Source organism: Anneissia japonica, unplaced genomic scaffold (genome assembly GCF_011630105.1).
Source record: "Anneissia japonica isolate Jap-2015-1 unplaced genomic scaffold, ASM1163010v1 scaffold2471_len1564793_cov202, whole genome shotgun sequence".
Taxonomy (NCBI): Eukaryota; Metazoa; Echinodermata; class Crinoidea; order Comatulida; family Comatulidae; genus Anneissia; species Anneissia japonica.
The window spans coordinates 301,028-314,930 of record NW_022709610.1 but is presented as its reverse complement, the minus strand read 5'-3'; the positions used below and the strand labels follow the sequence as shown (position 1 = coordinate 314,930).

General features: G+C 35.7%; 1 protein-coding gene across 1 annotated transcript in view; it reads left to right on the top strand.

The window, feature by feature from the left end:
- LOC117106803 (calcitonin gene-related peptide type 1 receptor-like) overlaps positions 1-13,903 on the top strand; it is a 61,673-nt gene that overhangs the window by 21,326 nt on the left and 26,444 nt on the right. The window contains exons 3-7 of the mRNA XM_033248265.1: positions 2,134-2,238; positions 3,781-3,887; positions 5,224-5,324; positions 7,352-7,505; positions 8,853-9,009. Coding sequence (XP_033104156.1) covers positions 2,134-2,238; positions 3,781-3,887; positions 5,224-5,324; positions 7,352-7,505; positions 8,853-9,009 — 624 coding nt within the window. The remainder of the gene's footprint in view (positions 1-2,133; positions 2,239-3,780; positions 3,888-5,223; positions 5,325-7,351; positions 7,506-8,852; positions 9,010-13,903) is intronic.

Sequence of the window (13,903 nt, the reverse complement as noted above, 5' to 3'; positions counted from 1 at the left end):
GGTCCATGAGTCTGAATTAAAGTTGATAGAAAAAAATGAATAATGCACAAAGAACCTCTAGAAACGAGTCGTGTGGCCGAGCGGAAAGGTAGGGGCGCCGCTAAACCTGGCATCGGCGCTGGTTCGAGCCGCTCCTCGCCCACGGTTTAGTTGGTAGAACTAAGTCTTCTCGGATAACAACTTAAAACCAGAGATGCAGTGTCGGCCTACACATGGCTCCTGGGCACTTTAAAGAGCCTATTGCATCTTTCGGGAGAGTATGCTCTGCCTCGATGCTATGGGTCATTCCCACTCCTGTCGTTGTGGAATGATGTGAAGATAAGCCTACGTTTTTATTTTTGGTTCAACAAAAAATAATATTGAAACTATCGAATTTGGAACCAGAGGAATTTCTTTTCTGATGTGAAGATACTCCTCTTTACACCTGCTGAAGTACAGTCACGGACAACGCCTAGGCCTATACGCAATGACTCTGCTAGTTATGGGTTACCGGTATTCTCCTACATTTTTAGATGGCATTAATTAGTGTTAATTTACAATTCTGCCACCTAGAAGCACCAGTGGAGTCGTGAGTCGTGGCGCAAGTTGAAGTTTGTCCTCAAAATTTCTAGTGAACGATTATAGGAAAGAAAGTTTCCTCCATGATAAGATATACTTTTTATGCTTAACCCTGGATAAATTGCCTTAAATTATATAGTGCCTTCAACAATAAGAAGTGTCAAGGCGCATTTAAACCACTAAATATAAAAAGTCTAAAATTATAATAATTATTGGTTGATCAGAAATTGAACCATCGTGAATACGTAAGGAAGGAAGGGGCACCCACTTGATGTTGAGAAGACGTAGTCATCTCCGTAAACACGCTTCAGTTAATGCTGGGCTCCGGTATTTTACCTAGTAATAATATCCTGTGCCTCTATGACGCGTACTGCTTTGGCGGCGCCACTCAAGTAAAGAAAGAGCAGCCTTATAAGGAGGAAAAGTACACTGAAAAAAAACCGTAACTACTGTATTATAAAATGTATAACTTAGTGAAATATGATCGAAGAGGTAGTCTTATATTCAGATGGTACTGCGTGGACATACAGGTGGCTTTGCTGCACCAGTATTTACCTGTATAGTAATAGTACAGTCATTGTTCTCAGATACCTAGAATGTTAACAAAAGTCGTGCTCAATCGTAGCTTTGAAAAAAAAATCTTGGTCTACCACAGCAGCATCATGTGAGTGTCGTAATGTTGTCGCCGCAGCGTCCTGTGCATTCGTACTTATATCGTAATACAATCTTTGTAATTCGTAGTACGTCGTAACAAATATCAGCGTTGTCGTAACTCTATCGTTATTATTCGTAACAATGTCGTCGCATTACTGCCGTAATACATCTTATCCTTGACAAAAACGTAAAATTATAATGCACTTGAACTTTAGGAGTACGAATCATACGGTAGAGCACGATTGCAGAACTTTTAAAAATCGTGCTTTATCGTAGCAAAAATCGTGAAAATGTGAAAGGGGCTAGCGTTGAACTTTCAATCGGAAGGTCGGGGGTTCGAGACCGATGCTCGTCACACTGTTTGTGTATTTGGGCAAAACACTTTGTCTGCATTTGCCTCTCTTCACCCTGGATTATAAATGAGTACCCTGTAGAGGTGAATGATTCATAATAAAATTAGTGCTGATTACACGCATAACTAAGAATACTTACCAGGGAGAGGAGGTGGTTGCACGGTGTGTATTGTTGATTCCGTATCTAATAACCTGGGAAAAAAGCACCTTGAACAGTTTTCTGGATGTGTGCACTATATAAATCCTAAATCGTTGAGTCTTGTATGTAAGAAGTAAAACTTACGTTCTATTCGCCTCCATATTGTATGTAATTGACATTTACGTCCTTATTGCTATTGTCATTCTCTCCCTATACTTCTTTAAAGACAATACTTGACTTCTCCATACTTTATAGACACGTCTTTGAATTATTGACAATGTTTGGTTTACCTATAGCCCACCTCTTTCAATTGATTTCCTTCTCATTCTTTTATGTAACAATGTTTGCATTCTCCATCCCCTTTTCAATTGAGATTCTCCATACTTCTTATAATTGTCGATGTTTGTTTCTCTTTATGCAATCACCAAGGATTACATTGCTCCGCTCACTGGGATAACGTTAAGTGTTGGCCACCAACAAGAGCAGGAGAAATAGCTAATGAGAGCTGCCCTTTCTGGGAAGATTACAATCAAAGTAAGTAGGCCGCAGAGAACAAGTCAATAAGCATTACCATTATTCCTTGTATTTTCTCTGTCATTTATTTGTAAGCTTATTAGAAATGGGCCTACATTAAAAAGATCAACAACAACAGCAACAACAACCACAATAATAATAATAATAATAATAATAATAATAATGATAATAAATAATAATAATAATAATAACAATAATATTAATATTAATATTAATAGGCCTATTTGTGAACTTATTTTGCGCATAATGTAAATATCTCTATGCACTTTTACAGCCGGAAGTGAAATAAATTATTTAACAATTCACCTAATAAACAAGCGCGACCGCTCATTGGTCTGCGCGTTAAACTGATGTTTAAAATTTTTATTTTTGGGCATAGAGGCTGTATACCAATATGCGAATTTATTCATGCGAATTGCAAATTTTCGCTTGTACACATGCCCAATTTAATGTTCAACTGTAGATGAGCTAGGACCCACATTAGAACTACTGATGTCATGGTCTTTATTTATTTTTTGTTAGAATGTTAATTAAAATATTCATTTATATAAAATTAAAATATCTTAAAATAGAAAAAAATAGAATGTCTTAAAATAAAAAAAAAATAGTACCAAGACGCGATTCGAACTCGCGACCTTTGATTCCTTAGAACACATCGTTAACCGACCGTAGTACGCCATCCATGCGACGTGTCATGTTAGTGGTAATTGACCTTTGATTCCTTAGAACACATCGTTAACCGACCGTAGTACGCCATCCATGCGACGTGCCATGTTAGTGGTAATGGCAGTACTGTACAGTCTTGCTCAAATCCCTTATGATTTATTTTAAAAATACAGTAATTTTAATTTCTATTTAATTTATTATTTTTAAACATTTCCTTTATATGTAAAAGTGCGATCTCTCATAGGGTATTGTCCTAAAATTCTTGAGTTTAATTGGAATTGTGTTACAGATTCCGAAAAGTGAATCCAGTATGTCGTTAGACTCAACGATAAAAATATATTTTCACCTATAAAAATGGCTACCGTGTTTAATAACTTATTTTCAAGATATTAGAAAAATAGGCCTAAGTTTATGAACAGGTTAAAGATTTTCTTGATAAAAATGAACTTATAGGCCTATATGAATTACAGTCTGGTTTTAGACCGAACTTCTCAGCTGAATAGGGGGTGAATAGGGTGGCTAGCCACCCTATTCACCCCTAGATCCGCCACTGAAATCGGTTAACTTTTGCTTTGTGCAACCATTTTTTGTAATGTTTTGCGTGTTAGAGTACCTAATAAATTTCAATTCAATTCCATTCCATTCAACGGGCCTAAGGTGGCAAAAGGCAGAGTGGCAACGGGCCGGGCGGCAACGGGCCGGGTGGCAAAAGGCCGGGTGGCAATAGGCCAGATGGCAACGGGGCTAGACCCTTTTTGTCCATATACTTTTCATACTTTATTGCACGCACTCACATGTTATACGATAAAACAATTAATTAATAATAATAAAAAATAATCTAATGAATTCTTATCAGCATTATAAATTTCCATTCAGGTATGGTGCGTGCATACCGGATCTGTAAAGAAAATGGCGAATGGCAGAACAAGTCAGATTACAATGAGTGCCTGAATTATACGTTAGTAGCACCACAGCATCCAGAGGTAAATGTTAAAAAGTTTAACAAAACATAGATCATAATAGACATGCACATAATGTACTTTTTTAATGGTATCTGTGAGCCGCAATACTTTGTATAATTTTCAAAATCTGTATGCACTAGTTGTTGAATATCACACTGATACGTATGCAAATGTATGACAACCTCCTGGAGCATACAACCCGACTATTCAAATTCGATAGAATATAAGCTACGTTTTACTATTTCAAGTTAATCTTTATAAAGTAGTTCTATCATTATTTATCATTATGATGCGTTTTAATGGAAAGAAGTACGTAAAATATAGTATTAGAAAACCGCCTAGGGACAGTTTCTGATATACAGGAGGTCATATAACGGTTTATTACCTATGTTTGATATTACCACTTCTTTACTTGCAAGTGTAAAACGACATTTGTCCGTCGTAGGTTTAATCATGCGAGGTTACTTCAGTGGAAATTAGCTGGTCACAGGGCTTTTTGTACTGTAGTGATTATAATGCTAAAACCGATAGGGACAATATTTTTTCTTAAAAAATCATCATCATCATTAAATATAAATAGGCATATATATACATATATAATTTATATGTAAACAATGTTTATAGATTGCTTTTCCCTCTGCCACACTATGGTGTTCAAGTGTTATTTTATTCTCTTCAAACAATTTCCTAATAAAAAGTGTTATTTCTCAAACTGTATAATACCTTCTGTATCGGACGCCATTTAAGCCTAATTGATGAGTTACTTGATGCTGAATGCGAATAAAATATAAAAAAAAGCAAATAGGAACTAAATCAGTGGGATTTGAAAATATCGGACAAATAAAAATTAACTTCAGCAAAAAAACATTATTAAGGAGAAGAGGAGCATGCGCACAAAACCTAAGACGCAGTGCATCCAAGCCAGTGTTAGAATTGCCTTTATAACGCCCCTTTGCGTTTGAAGGAATAGGACTTTTCATCATTGGAATATGATGCGAGTTTATTATTTCTTACCTGAATTAATAGCTCTGAAAGACGATTGGCTACCAGTGAAAACCAACAATGCGTAAATTCTAAGCAGCTGAGGCACATTGCGATGCGATATTCTTAATGATTGTAAAACTAATAATGTACTGCGATAAAATTAATCATTATACTGGAAGAATTGTGGCAACCAACTCGAATAAAAAAAACGAAAGGAAAATACACAAAAACAATATATTTAGAAGGCGTGTTTTGCATAGTACATAGGCCCACTGCTGGCATCACGGGATGTATTTTGAACACACATGTGATAATTATTTGTGCCTCAACATATTTTAAAAAAATTTTTTTTTTAAATTGATATGTCTTCTAGGGTCATCAAACAGTTCGAATACTGGCCATTGTTTGTTTGACGTTTAGCTGTATCTCTCTTCTTCTACTGCTTATATCACTTTTCATATTTTACTATTTCAAGTGAGTTATTTGATTTCATTATCATTTTTATATATCTACAGTGCCATAAATTATTATCATTTTCATCTCCAGCATCTTCATCCCATACTTAACACCATGTTATCATCGCATTCATTATCATTGCTATCAGCTCAAATGGTTTTATCATAATTTTGTATGAAAATGAGATAATAATCATCATCACTAATAATGTCCTTATGAAATTCATCGTTATAGCCATCATTATCATCATCATCATTATCGCCGTTGTCCTATCACTAACAATTTATTATATATTCCGCAATGTTTTCTTGTGGCTTGGTTGTTACTCTGAGTTTCGCGCCCTATGGCGGTCAACTGGCAGTCTAAGGTTGTTTCTTGTTGTTATACCCATTTGTCACCTGTTTCTTTCACTTTATAATGATATATGATGAGAGTGATTGTGACGATGAAGAGTACAGTGGCGATATTGATGTTGATGTTAGTGATAATAATTATCTATAGGCCCTAGGTGTAATTTTGCCCTACCTGATGTGGAAATGTACTAAATACTCAATACGTTTAAAAACAATTGCAAAAAAAATCTCGGGTGGGACTCCAACCCACGACCTCCAGATTCCCACCCGAGAACAACTTGCGATTTTTTCGCAATTGTTTTCAAACGTACTTAGTATTCAGTACATTTCCACGTCAGGTAGGTCAAAATTACACCTATACATGATTCTCCTGACGCAAATCCAGTTATTGTCTATTCCATCACGACAATAACAATTACTATCAATAATATTATCAAACGTGCTTATGAATTATGTTACCAAGCAGGTCATAATCACGCTACTATGAAATCTAATCTAACAAACCCTGTGCAATTTTAATATTCTGCCACATAGGAATTCACCGTTATAATTAATAAGGGGTTAAGGGGTTTTGAAAGATTTTCATCGTTGTGTATTTCGCATAAGAATAGGCTTATATTTAAACGAATAATTTAGGCAATTGCTTTCTTTTTACATTAAATATGCACAATATATTAGCTCCTCAAAGTGATTTATAATATGAATTGGCTGTCTTTTACGGCCAAACCTTTGGAAATTATGTAGAACAAATGATTTCTCTCTACGTATGAAATTGCTTTCTCATTTCGTTTCAATGCAGATTCAATTCTGGATTACCACATGGACTATGAATAGCAATCTATTTGATTACAACTACTGTAGTTGCATAATACGCGCATTAAATCAATGTATAGGTATATTTGCTATTTGTATATATTCACACAATTTAAAAAAGCAATTGAAATAAGAGAATCCGATAAAGTACGGTAGTGATCATCATAGGCCTACCACTGGCGGTCGGAATCACTGCCGCTAAAGACAGTATCTGGCTACTCCGAGTTATAATGGATCCAGGCACCATGGGAATCAATGTGATATTGTCACTTTTTATTTGGTATTCTTAAAAAAAAAACGAATAATAGGACAAAGACTTGCGCATCAGTAAATAAGCAAATAAAAACCCCAGGAAATCATGTTATTTTAAGTTATTATTGATAATTTGTAATTCATTCGGCGCTGATTGTTATTTAAGCGGTTGTTAATTTTTATAGAATTCTGCTCCGACTGCGTCAATGATTATGCTATCAGCATATGTGGTAGTTTACTCAGTCCGAGCACATCTAACAACTTATAGCTATGGCTGGGAGATATTGGATTTCTTTGTACAAGAAGAGGGAGCTCTCGATTGCACGACAACGGTAGGACGTAGAGCGTAATGACGTCACTAAAGTCATCTGCGCATGCGAGAACGTTCTGCTCGTCGCGCGGATTGTAGGACGCAGCAGTCTGACCATGGAGGTATTATTGATATTATCAATAATACCTCCATGGTCTGACCAAATCTATGTATGCATAGCAGAGAACGTAGGACGCCCGGTAGAACGGTCACGCATGACTGATTCCGTTCTAGCGTCGTGTCGTGCAAATCGAAAGCGCCCTAATATTAGTCTTGAACATAAGCATAATGCGTGTGTTTTTTCTCTATCTTGTTAGATCTCTAAAATGTACACGCGTGGCCATTCACAAGAATTTATTTTTCTCCTTTGCTTTGAAATATACCATTATCATCCTCACTTCTCAGTCTTCGGTGACTAAAGACAACTTCGATTACACACAAACGCCGTCCAGCACATCCATATTACACATTGTGAGTACGATGAAATTTCATTAGATTTTTTATAATACGAATGACGTAAACTGTAGATTTAAGGTAAAGTGCATCGTTCAGTCATCTGATCGAAGCTGTCACGTGATTCGTAGAATGAACGTCATTAGTGTGATAGAATGAATATGGTAACACTTAGCGATTTATCAGCATTAAGCGGAACAATAAATCATCTTTATAGAATTTACATCCTGAACAACAGACAAAACATTCTAACCCGGCAAATATTGTTTACAGTACACTGAATCTATTGACACGATGCTGTGTGAATAGTGTAATGTTATAATAAACCAATAAATCACTGAATTAGTCAATCTGTAAATCAGAAAATCACTTAAAGTCATAACCAAAATTTACATTGATTAGTCGTAATTTTAATAAAACATGAGTATAAATCCGAACATGAAAATTGTGAATAATGTTCTCAAGAATGGCATGTAGAATCAATTATAAGTAAGTAGTTTCACATCATTCGACAACGACAGGGGCTGAAATAAAGCATTGCATCGGGATAAATCCCTACTCTCCCCAAAGATGCAATGTGTTCGTTCAAGCGCATACGAGCCAGATGTGTACATTTGACCAGGGGTGGCGCCAGGATTTGCCCGACGGGGGGGGGGGGATATCCCCCGACGAGGGGCCGATTCCGCCAACGAGGGGTCAGATTTCCCCGACGAGAGTAAACTGGGCGTGATCGAGCGTCGCTTAAAAGATGTCGAAAATGGTCCAGGGGCGGAGCCCCGAAAATTTTGACAATATAGGGGTTTCAAAGGCTTATTTCATCGATTTTAGAGTCTACTAATATGTAGAAAATACATCTAATTTTTTTTTCTCCCCGAGGTGTCAGATTTGTGGGGGGGGGGTCAGTTTCGCCGGACCGGGCCCTGCCACCCTCACCCCCATGATTTAGTAAATTAATAAAGCAATAATCCTCAAGGATCATTTTGAATTACATAATAGGTGGATTTTTTAGTTCTTTTTGTTGAAAATTCACTACACAATTAGGTTCTGAACTGCAGAGTATCAAGACCAAGGAACAGAGTAGAGTAGTTCAGAGTAGGAACTATAATTATGCACTACGGTATCTTAATATTATGACCATAGGTGCAACCCGCAAATGTGAAGACAAGTGGGAAGCCATGTTTTAGGTATTCGAATACTACTCTATACCCTACAAATTCACATTTTCTTATAATAAACATAACTTTACTTTTCAAGGGTTCTTTTGCAAAGAATTTGAAAGAACACTTCTAATTCAAACTGATGGCCTCCAATTTCTAAAAGCAGCGTGAGGAGATCATGACTATTTTACACATTTTTTTTCAACAGCCAGTGGTGTGCCGAATGAATTTGATCCTTTTGCAGTATTTTAACATGGTAAATATATTTTGGATGTTGAACGAAGGAGTATACCTCACTAGTCGAATCGCCTTTGCGGTGTTTAGCACGAAATCCAATTTAAGGATGTACTTCGCAGTAGGTTGGGGTAAGTTAATTCCTACCGAATTATTATGTCATCATACTATAATGCACGTAACTGACAAATGTTTGTGCTGAAGGCTCTGAAACCAAAGTAAAATTCTAGAATCTTCTCAACAAATTATTACAAAGAGCGAAGTTACAGTAGTTTTAAAAATGAAATTTCCATTCTTAAACCGAATTTTGAATTAAAATGTATTTCAGATCGGATTATAACGTAAAATAGCCGCAATCTGTACTATTTTTAAATCCTCCGTGTTTAAACTCACTGTATGTGGCGTCGTCAATTGTTATACGGAATAGATTGACGTCATTTTAAAAATAATTATCGTACCTGTAGAGCATTTCTTATTAATTTCTTTCTTTTGTTAGTAATACAAATCATGTAAATAGAGTGAAGGGTAGATGTTGAATGTTTGGTCAATTTATGTATCTTATTACTACCTAGTTTCTCCAAATAAGTTAGAAAGGTCGCATCTGCAGTGGCGTAGCCGGGGGGGGGGGGGGGGCAGAGGTGGCCAGGGCCCCCAGATTTTGGCCTCCCCCCTCTTCCCACTCCCCTGATGTGGCTAATGAGGTTCATTGACATTTCTAAATGTCGATGATTGCTCAAATACAAAATACAATAGTTTCCTCATGGTTTAAAATGTTCTGTATAATGAATAAACTGCTATAAAGCAATATGATGTTCATTTTGATTCTTTAATTCCATAGAAATTTTACTTGATTTATACATTATTATTTGAGAGCAAACGGGCTGAGGTCACGTAATATAACCATTTATATAGCCATATTTGGTTTCTCGCTTCTATCAGAACACTCCCCCCCCCCCACGCATAATATCATGGACCCACACTGGTTCCCCACTACAGAAATATTCTGGCTACGCCATGCTATTTTGCATAAACGGTATAAAAATAAGGGTTGACTATTATTCAACTTGACATTGAATTAATTGAGTGGTCGTTAATTGAGCCCCAAACTACATTATATTTGTCAGCAAGTGGCATTTATCATATCCAATGTATATTTTAGTGGGTACACTAGCAATAATCGTCCTTAATATTTCCGGCAACAGTATTTTGATAATATTGTGTAGTTTATTAATAACGCTTTAAAATGCGTTAAGCAACCTACTGTAGTAATTAATTTATCGACAATGTCAATACTGTATTGATGTCATTATTTTAGGTATGTAAAGTATCATTATAATCATGATGTTGCAATTAACATATAATATTTTGTCAGTCCTCTAAAACATCTCACACCGTTCTTGCCACACTTTTGTCTTGTCTTTTGTCACTTTTTGTAAAGCAATTCACATATCTCTTCTAAAACATTGCAAATCGCTGCATTGCTTTTAATAATATATAGTTTAATGTTTTGCTCACCAATTTACCAAGTCACTATTTTAAGGCTGTTTTGAAAGGACCGCAACCCCTATTTCAGAATAATGAATCCTAATTACCACTATCGCAATGTAGAATTAGTTAAGTCCTCCACTGAGTTATACACAATTTGCCAGATGTAAATGATTCATTATTATGAGAGTAATATTATAATGAATAAGGCTGCAAACGTTTTCTTCCCACACTGTGTCATATTTAAACAAAAATAATTGCTCCCGCAAAACTGATTATCTTAACTAATGATATATTATCCGATATATTATCAAAAACATCGCCGCAGCACGAACTATCATCAAGCCAAATTCCATCTAGCCTTTCAATAATAAGAAATTATAACAAATAAGAAAACTAAAGAAGATTAATGATACATACTTAGCGTGGTTTGGTGCTTAATATACTCGACTTCCAATATAAGAGTTATTGGTTCAATCAAGTCAAACAGTCAGGATTATACAACAAGAAACAACAGCCTGTCTCTAAAAAATGCGCTAGATCTATATGCGTAAAAATCCCAAACTATTACTGAAATGTCACTTTACAACTACCCGAGTCTCATAATGTGCTATAAGCCTACATGTTCCCAAACAATACCGTAACATACTAATGTCACTATATACAACTGCCTGACTCTCATAATTAAAATGTTCTATAAGACTACAAGTCCCCAACCACTACCGTATCTAACTATTAATGTCACTACGCCTATATACAACTACCCGAGTCTCATACTTATGCTATAAGCCTACAAGTGGCCTAAACAATATCGTAACAAACTATTATGTCACTACGTGTATATACAACTGCCCGAGTCTCATAAAGTTCTATAAGCCTCCCCAAACAATACCGTAACATGTCACTATATACAACTGCCCGAGTCTCATAATCTGCTTTAAGCTAACAAGTTTGTTAACATTACCGTAACATATTAGTGTCACTATATACAACTGCCCGAGTCTCATAACGTTCTATAAGCCATAGAAGTCCCAGATAATACCGTACTATAAATGTCAGAATAACATGAAGTGCTATAAGCTTACTACAAGTCTTTAACCATTACCGTATCTAATTATAATTAATGTCACTATATACAACTGCCCGAGTCTCATAATGTGCTATAAGCCTACAAGCCTCCAAACAATACTGTAACATACTATAAATATCACTGCATAACTGCCAGAATATCATGCTATAAGCTTACTACAAGTCCCTAACCATTACCGTATCTAATTATAATTAATATAACTATACTACTGCCAGTCTCAAAATGTGCTATAACCCCAACCATATAGCATACCTACTAATAGGCAGTTTTCGCCGCACGACGTTAACCTACGTTAACGGATGACGTCATAATTTATTCATCTTGCGTGTCGGGAGTACGTTAATTTTAGTATTTTACGTGCTCGACGTACGTTAGTTACGGGTTTCCGCATGCGTATTTCGATTTGTTTACAAAAGGGGCGGAGCTATCGCGCTGCATGTTGGGTACTAACGTTAAAGTTAAGGTTAACATCGTCCGGCGAAAACTACCTATTGTCACCTTAAAACTGTCCGAGTCTGCTATAAGTCCCCAGCCATTACAGATGCTTTTAATGTTCCTTTGCTTGTTTCTTTATTTAAAGACTAAAAAATTCATATTTGTGAATTTCAAAAAGCTGAATATTTCCAATGGAAGTTAAGTTAAACAGCTTATATTAAACCAAATGTTTTTCCTCCATCTTAATTAAAAATCAAGTTCAGAGTACTGAGCCTGAAACAGCTTATTATTGGGTGTTCTAATTATAAAAATATTTTGGTTGAAAAGTTATTTTTCTACAGCTATTGAACATTGAAAAGATCTGACAATTTACAGCGTGTATATATTCCGGCTATAACTTAAATTTTAATTTTCAGTGTTGAGATATGTGTGCCATCACACTAGTTATCGCAGCACAAAATCAAATCAAATCAAATTTATTCCACATCTTCCTTTTTTTCATAACAAATAATTTACAATTGGTGGAAAAGGAAAAACTACGACACGCGAAGCTTTCAACAGTGGGTCCCTTTTTAAATAAATTAAATATATATTTATAACATATAGAAAAGACAAATAAATAAATACATTTAAAAATGATGAATAAATAAATAAATATAAACAGATATTAATAATAATAAAAATAAAACAACATGATAATAATAATAATAATAACAAAATGTGTTCTGTTGAGTCACTGAATAAAATAACATAACTGCAACTGCGCTATTCTTAACTTGGTTCTATTATAGGCCTACACGCCAACCATTATCATTCTACAATATTATTAACATTAATGCAATTATACAACTGCCCGAGTCTCAGAAAATGCGCTAGCACTACAAGTTCCTTAACCATTACAAACTATTACGTAGTTATAGGCCAACCCGAGTTCCACTGTGCTATACAAATCCCCAACCATTATAATATCATTACTGTGACTTGGTTATAAAACTACCCGAGTCTCACCCGGGATTCTCATAAATGGCTATACAATTCGTGAAACATTACCGTACCATTCATGTGACTTATTGATATAGCTATTATTATTGACAGAAGATTCAGTCAGCATGGCTGATCATTACACCCTACCAATTTTGCTGGATGAACAAATCTCTATTTATTGCTGCGAAGCAGCCAATTCATATTCTTGACAGCAATTTGACCTCTGAAAGGTCATTGTTTGTCAAAAAAGGGCCTAAGACGACTGAAAAGCGGAGTTTCCTTCTTTCGTTCTGCCGGGTAAAATCAATTAATTTAGGCGACGTTTGTAGACTAACCAACACGTACCAACGTCCGCATGTCGCGCTAGCCTTATCCTACTCTAGGCCTAGACTAGCTAGGATGGTGTAGGCCTAGCCTTGAAGGGACGAAGGTCCCAATAAAAAACAACGTTGCTCCTTGATAGCTAACATTGTCTATTTAACATCACAATAATTCATTATTAGACCTATAGTTGTTTTTTGAATTGTAATCCACAAATCTCAGCCGATACCTCCCACAACTCGAGTAACGTCTCGTATCTATTGTCGTGACGTCATGGCTCGCTGGCTCACACTTGCGATGTCTCGCACTTGTGATCAAATAACACGCTGGCTCGCACTTTGGCAACACTCTTTGGCAGTCAAATCGCCCCTAGAAAACCCGCCCTTGGAAACTTGCCCCATAAAAAAATGTACGTCACTTCCTAGACCATGCAGTCTTCAAAATAAAAATTGTAACCTTTGGTAATCAACTACATTTTCCACATACATAGAAATTTTTGAAACTTTATTTAAAAAAACCTAAAACATTTTTCACCACTGTAAACACTTTTTGACAAAAATGAAAGATTACGACTTTGTTACCCAATGAGAAGTGTTCTAATATAGACAATGGGTCGTGTCTCATATTTGTTATATTTTTATTATTCATTATTTTCACTTATTTATTTATTTATTTATTTATTTATTCTGCATTTAAACTGATAACACTTT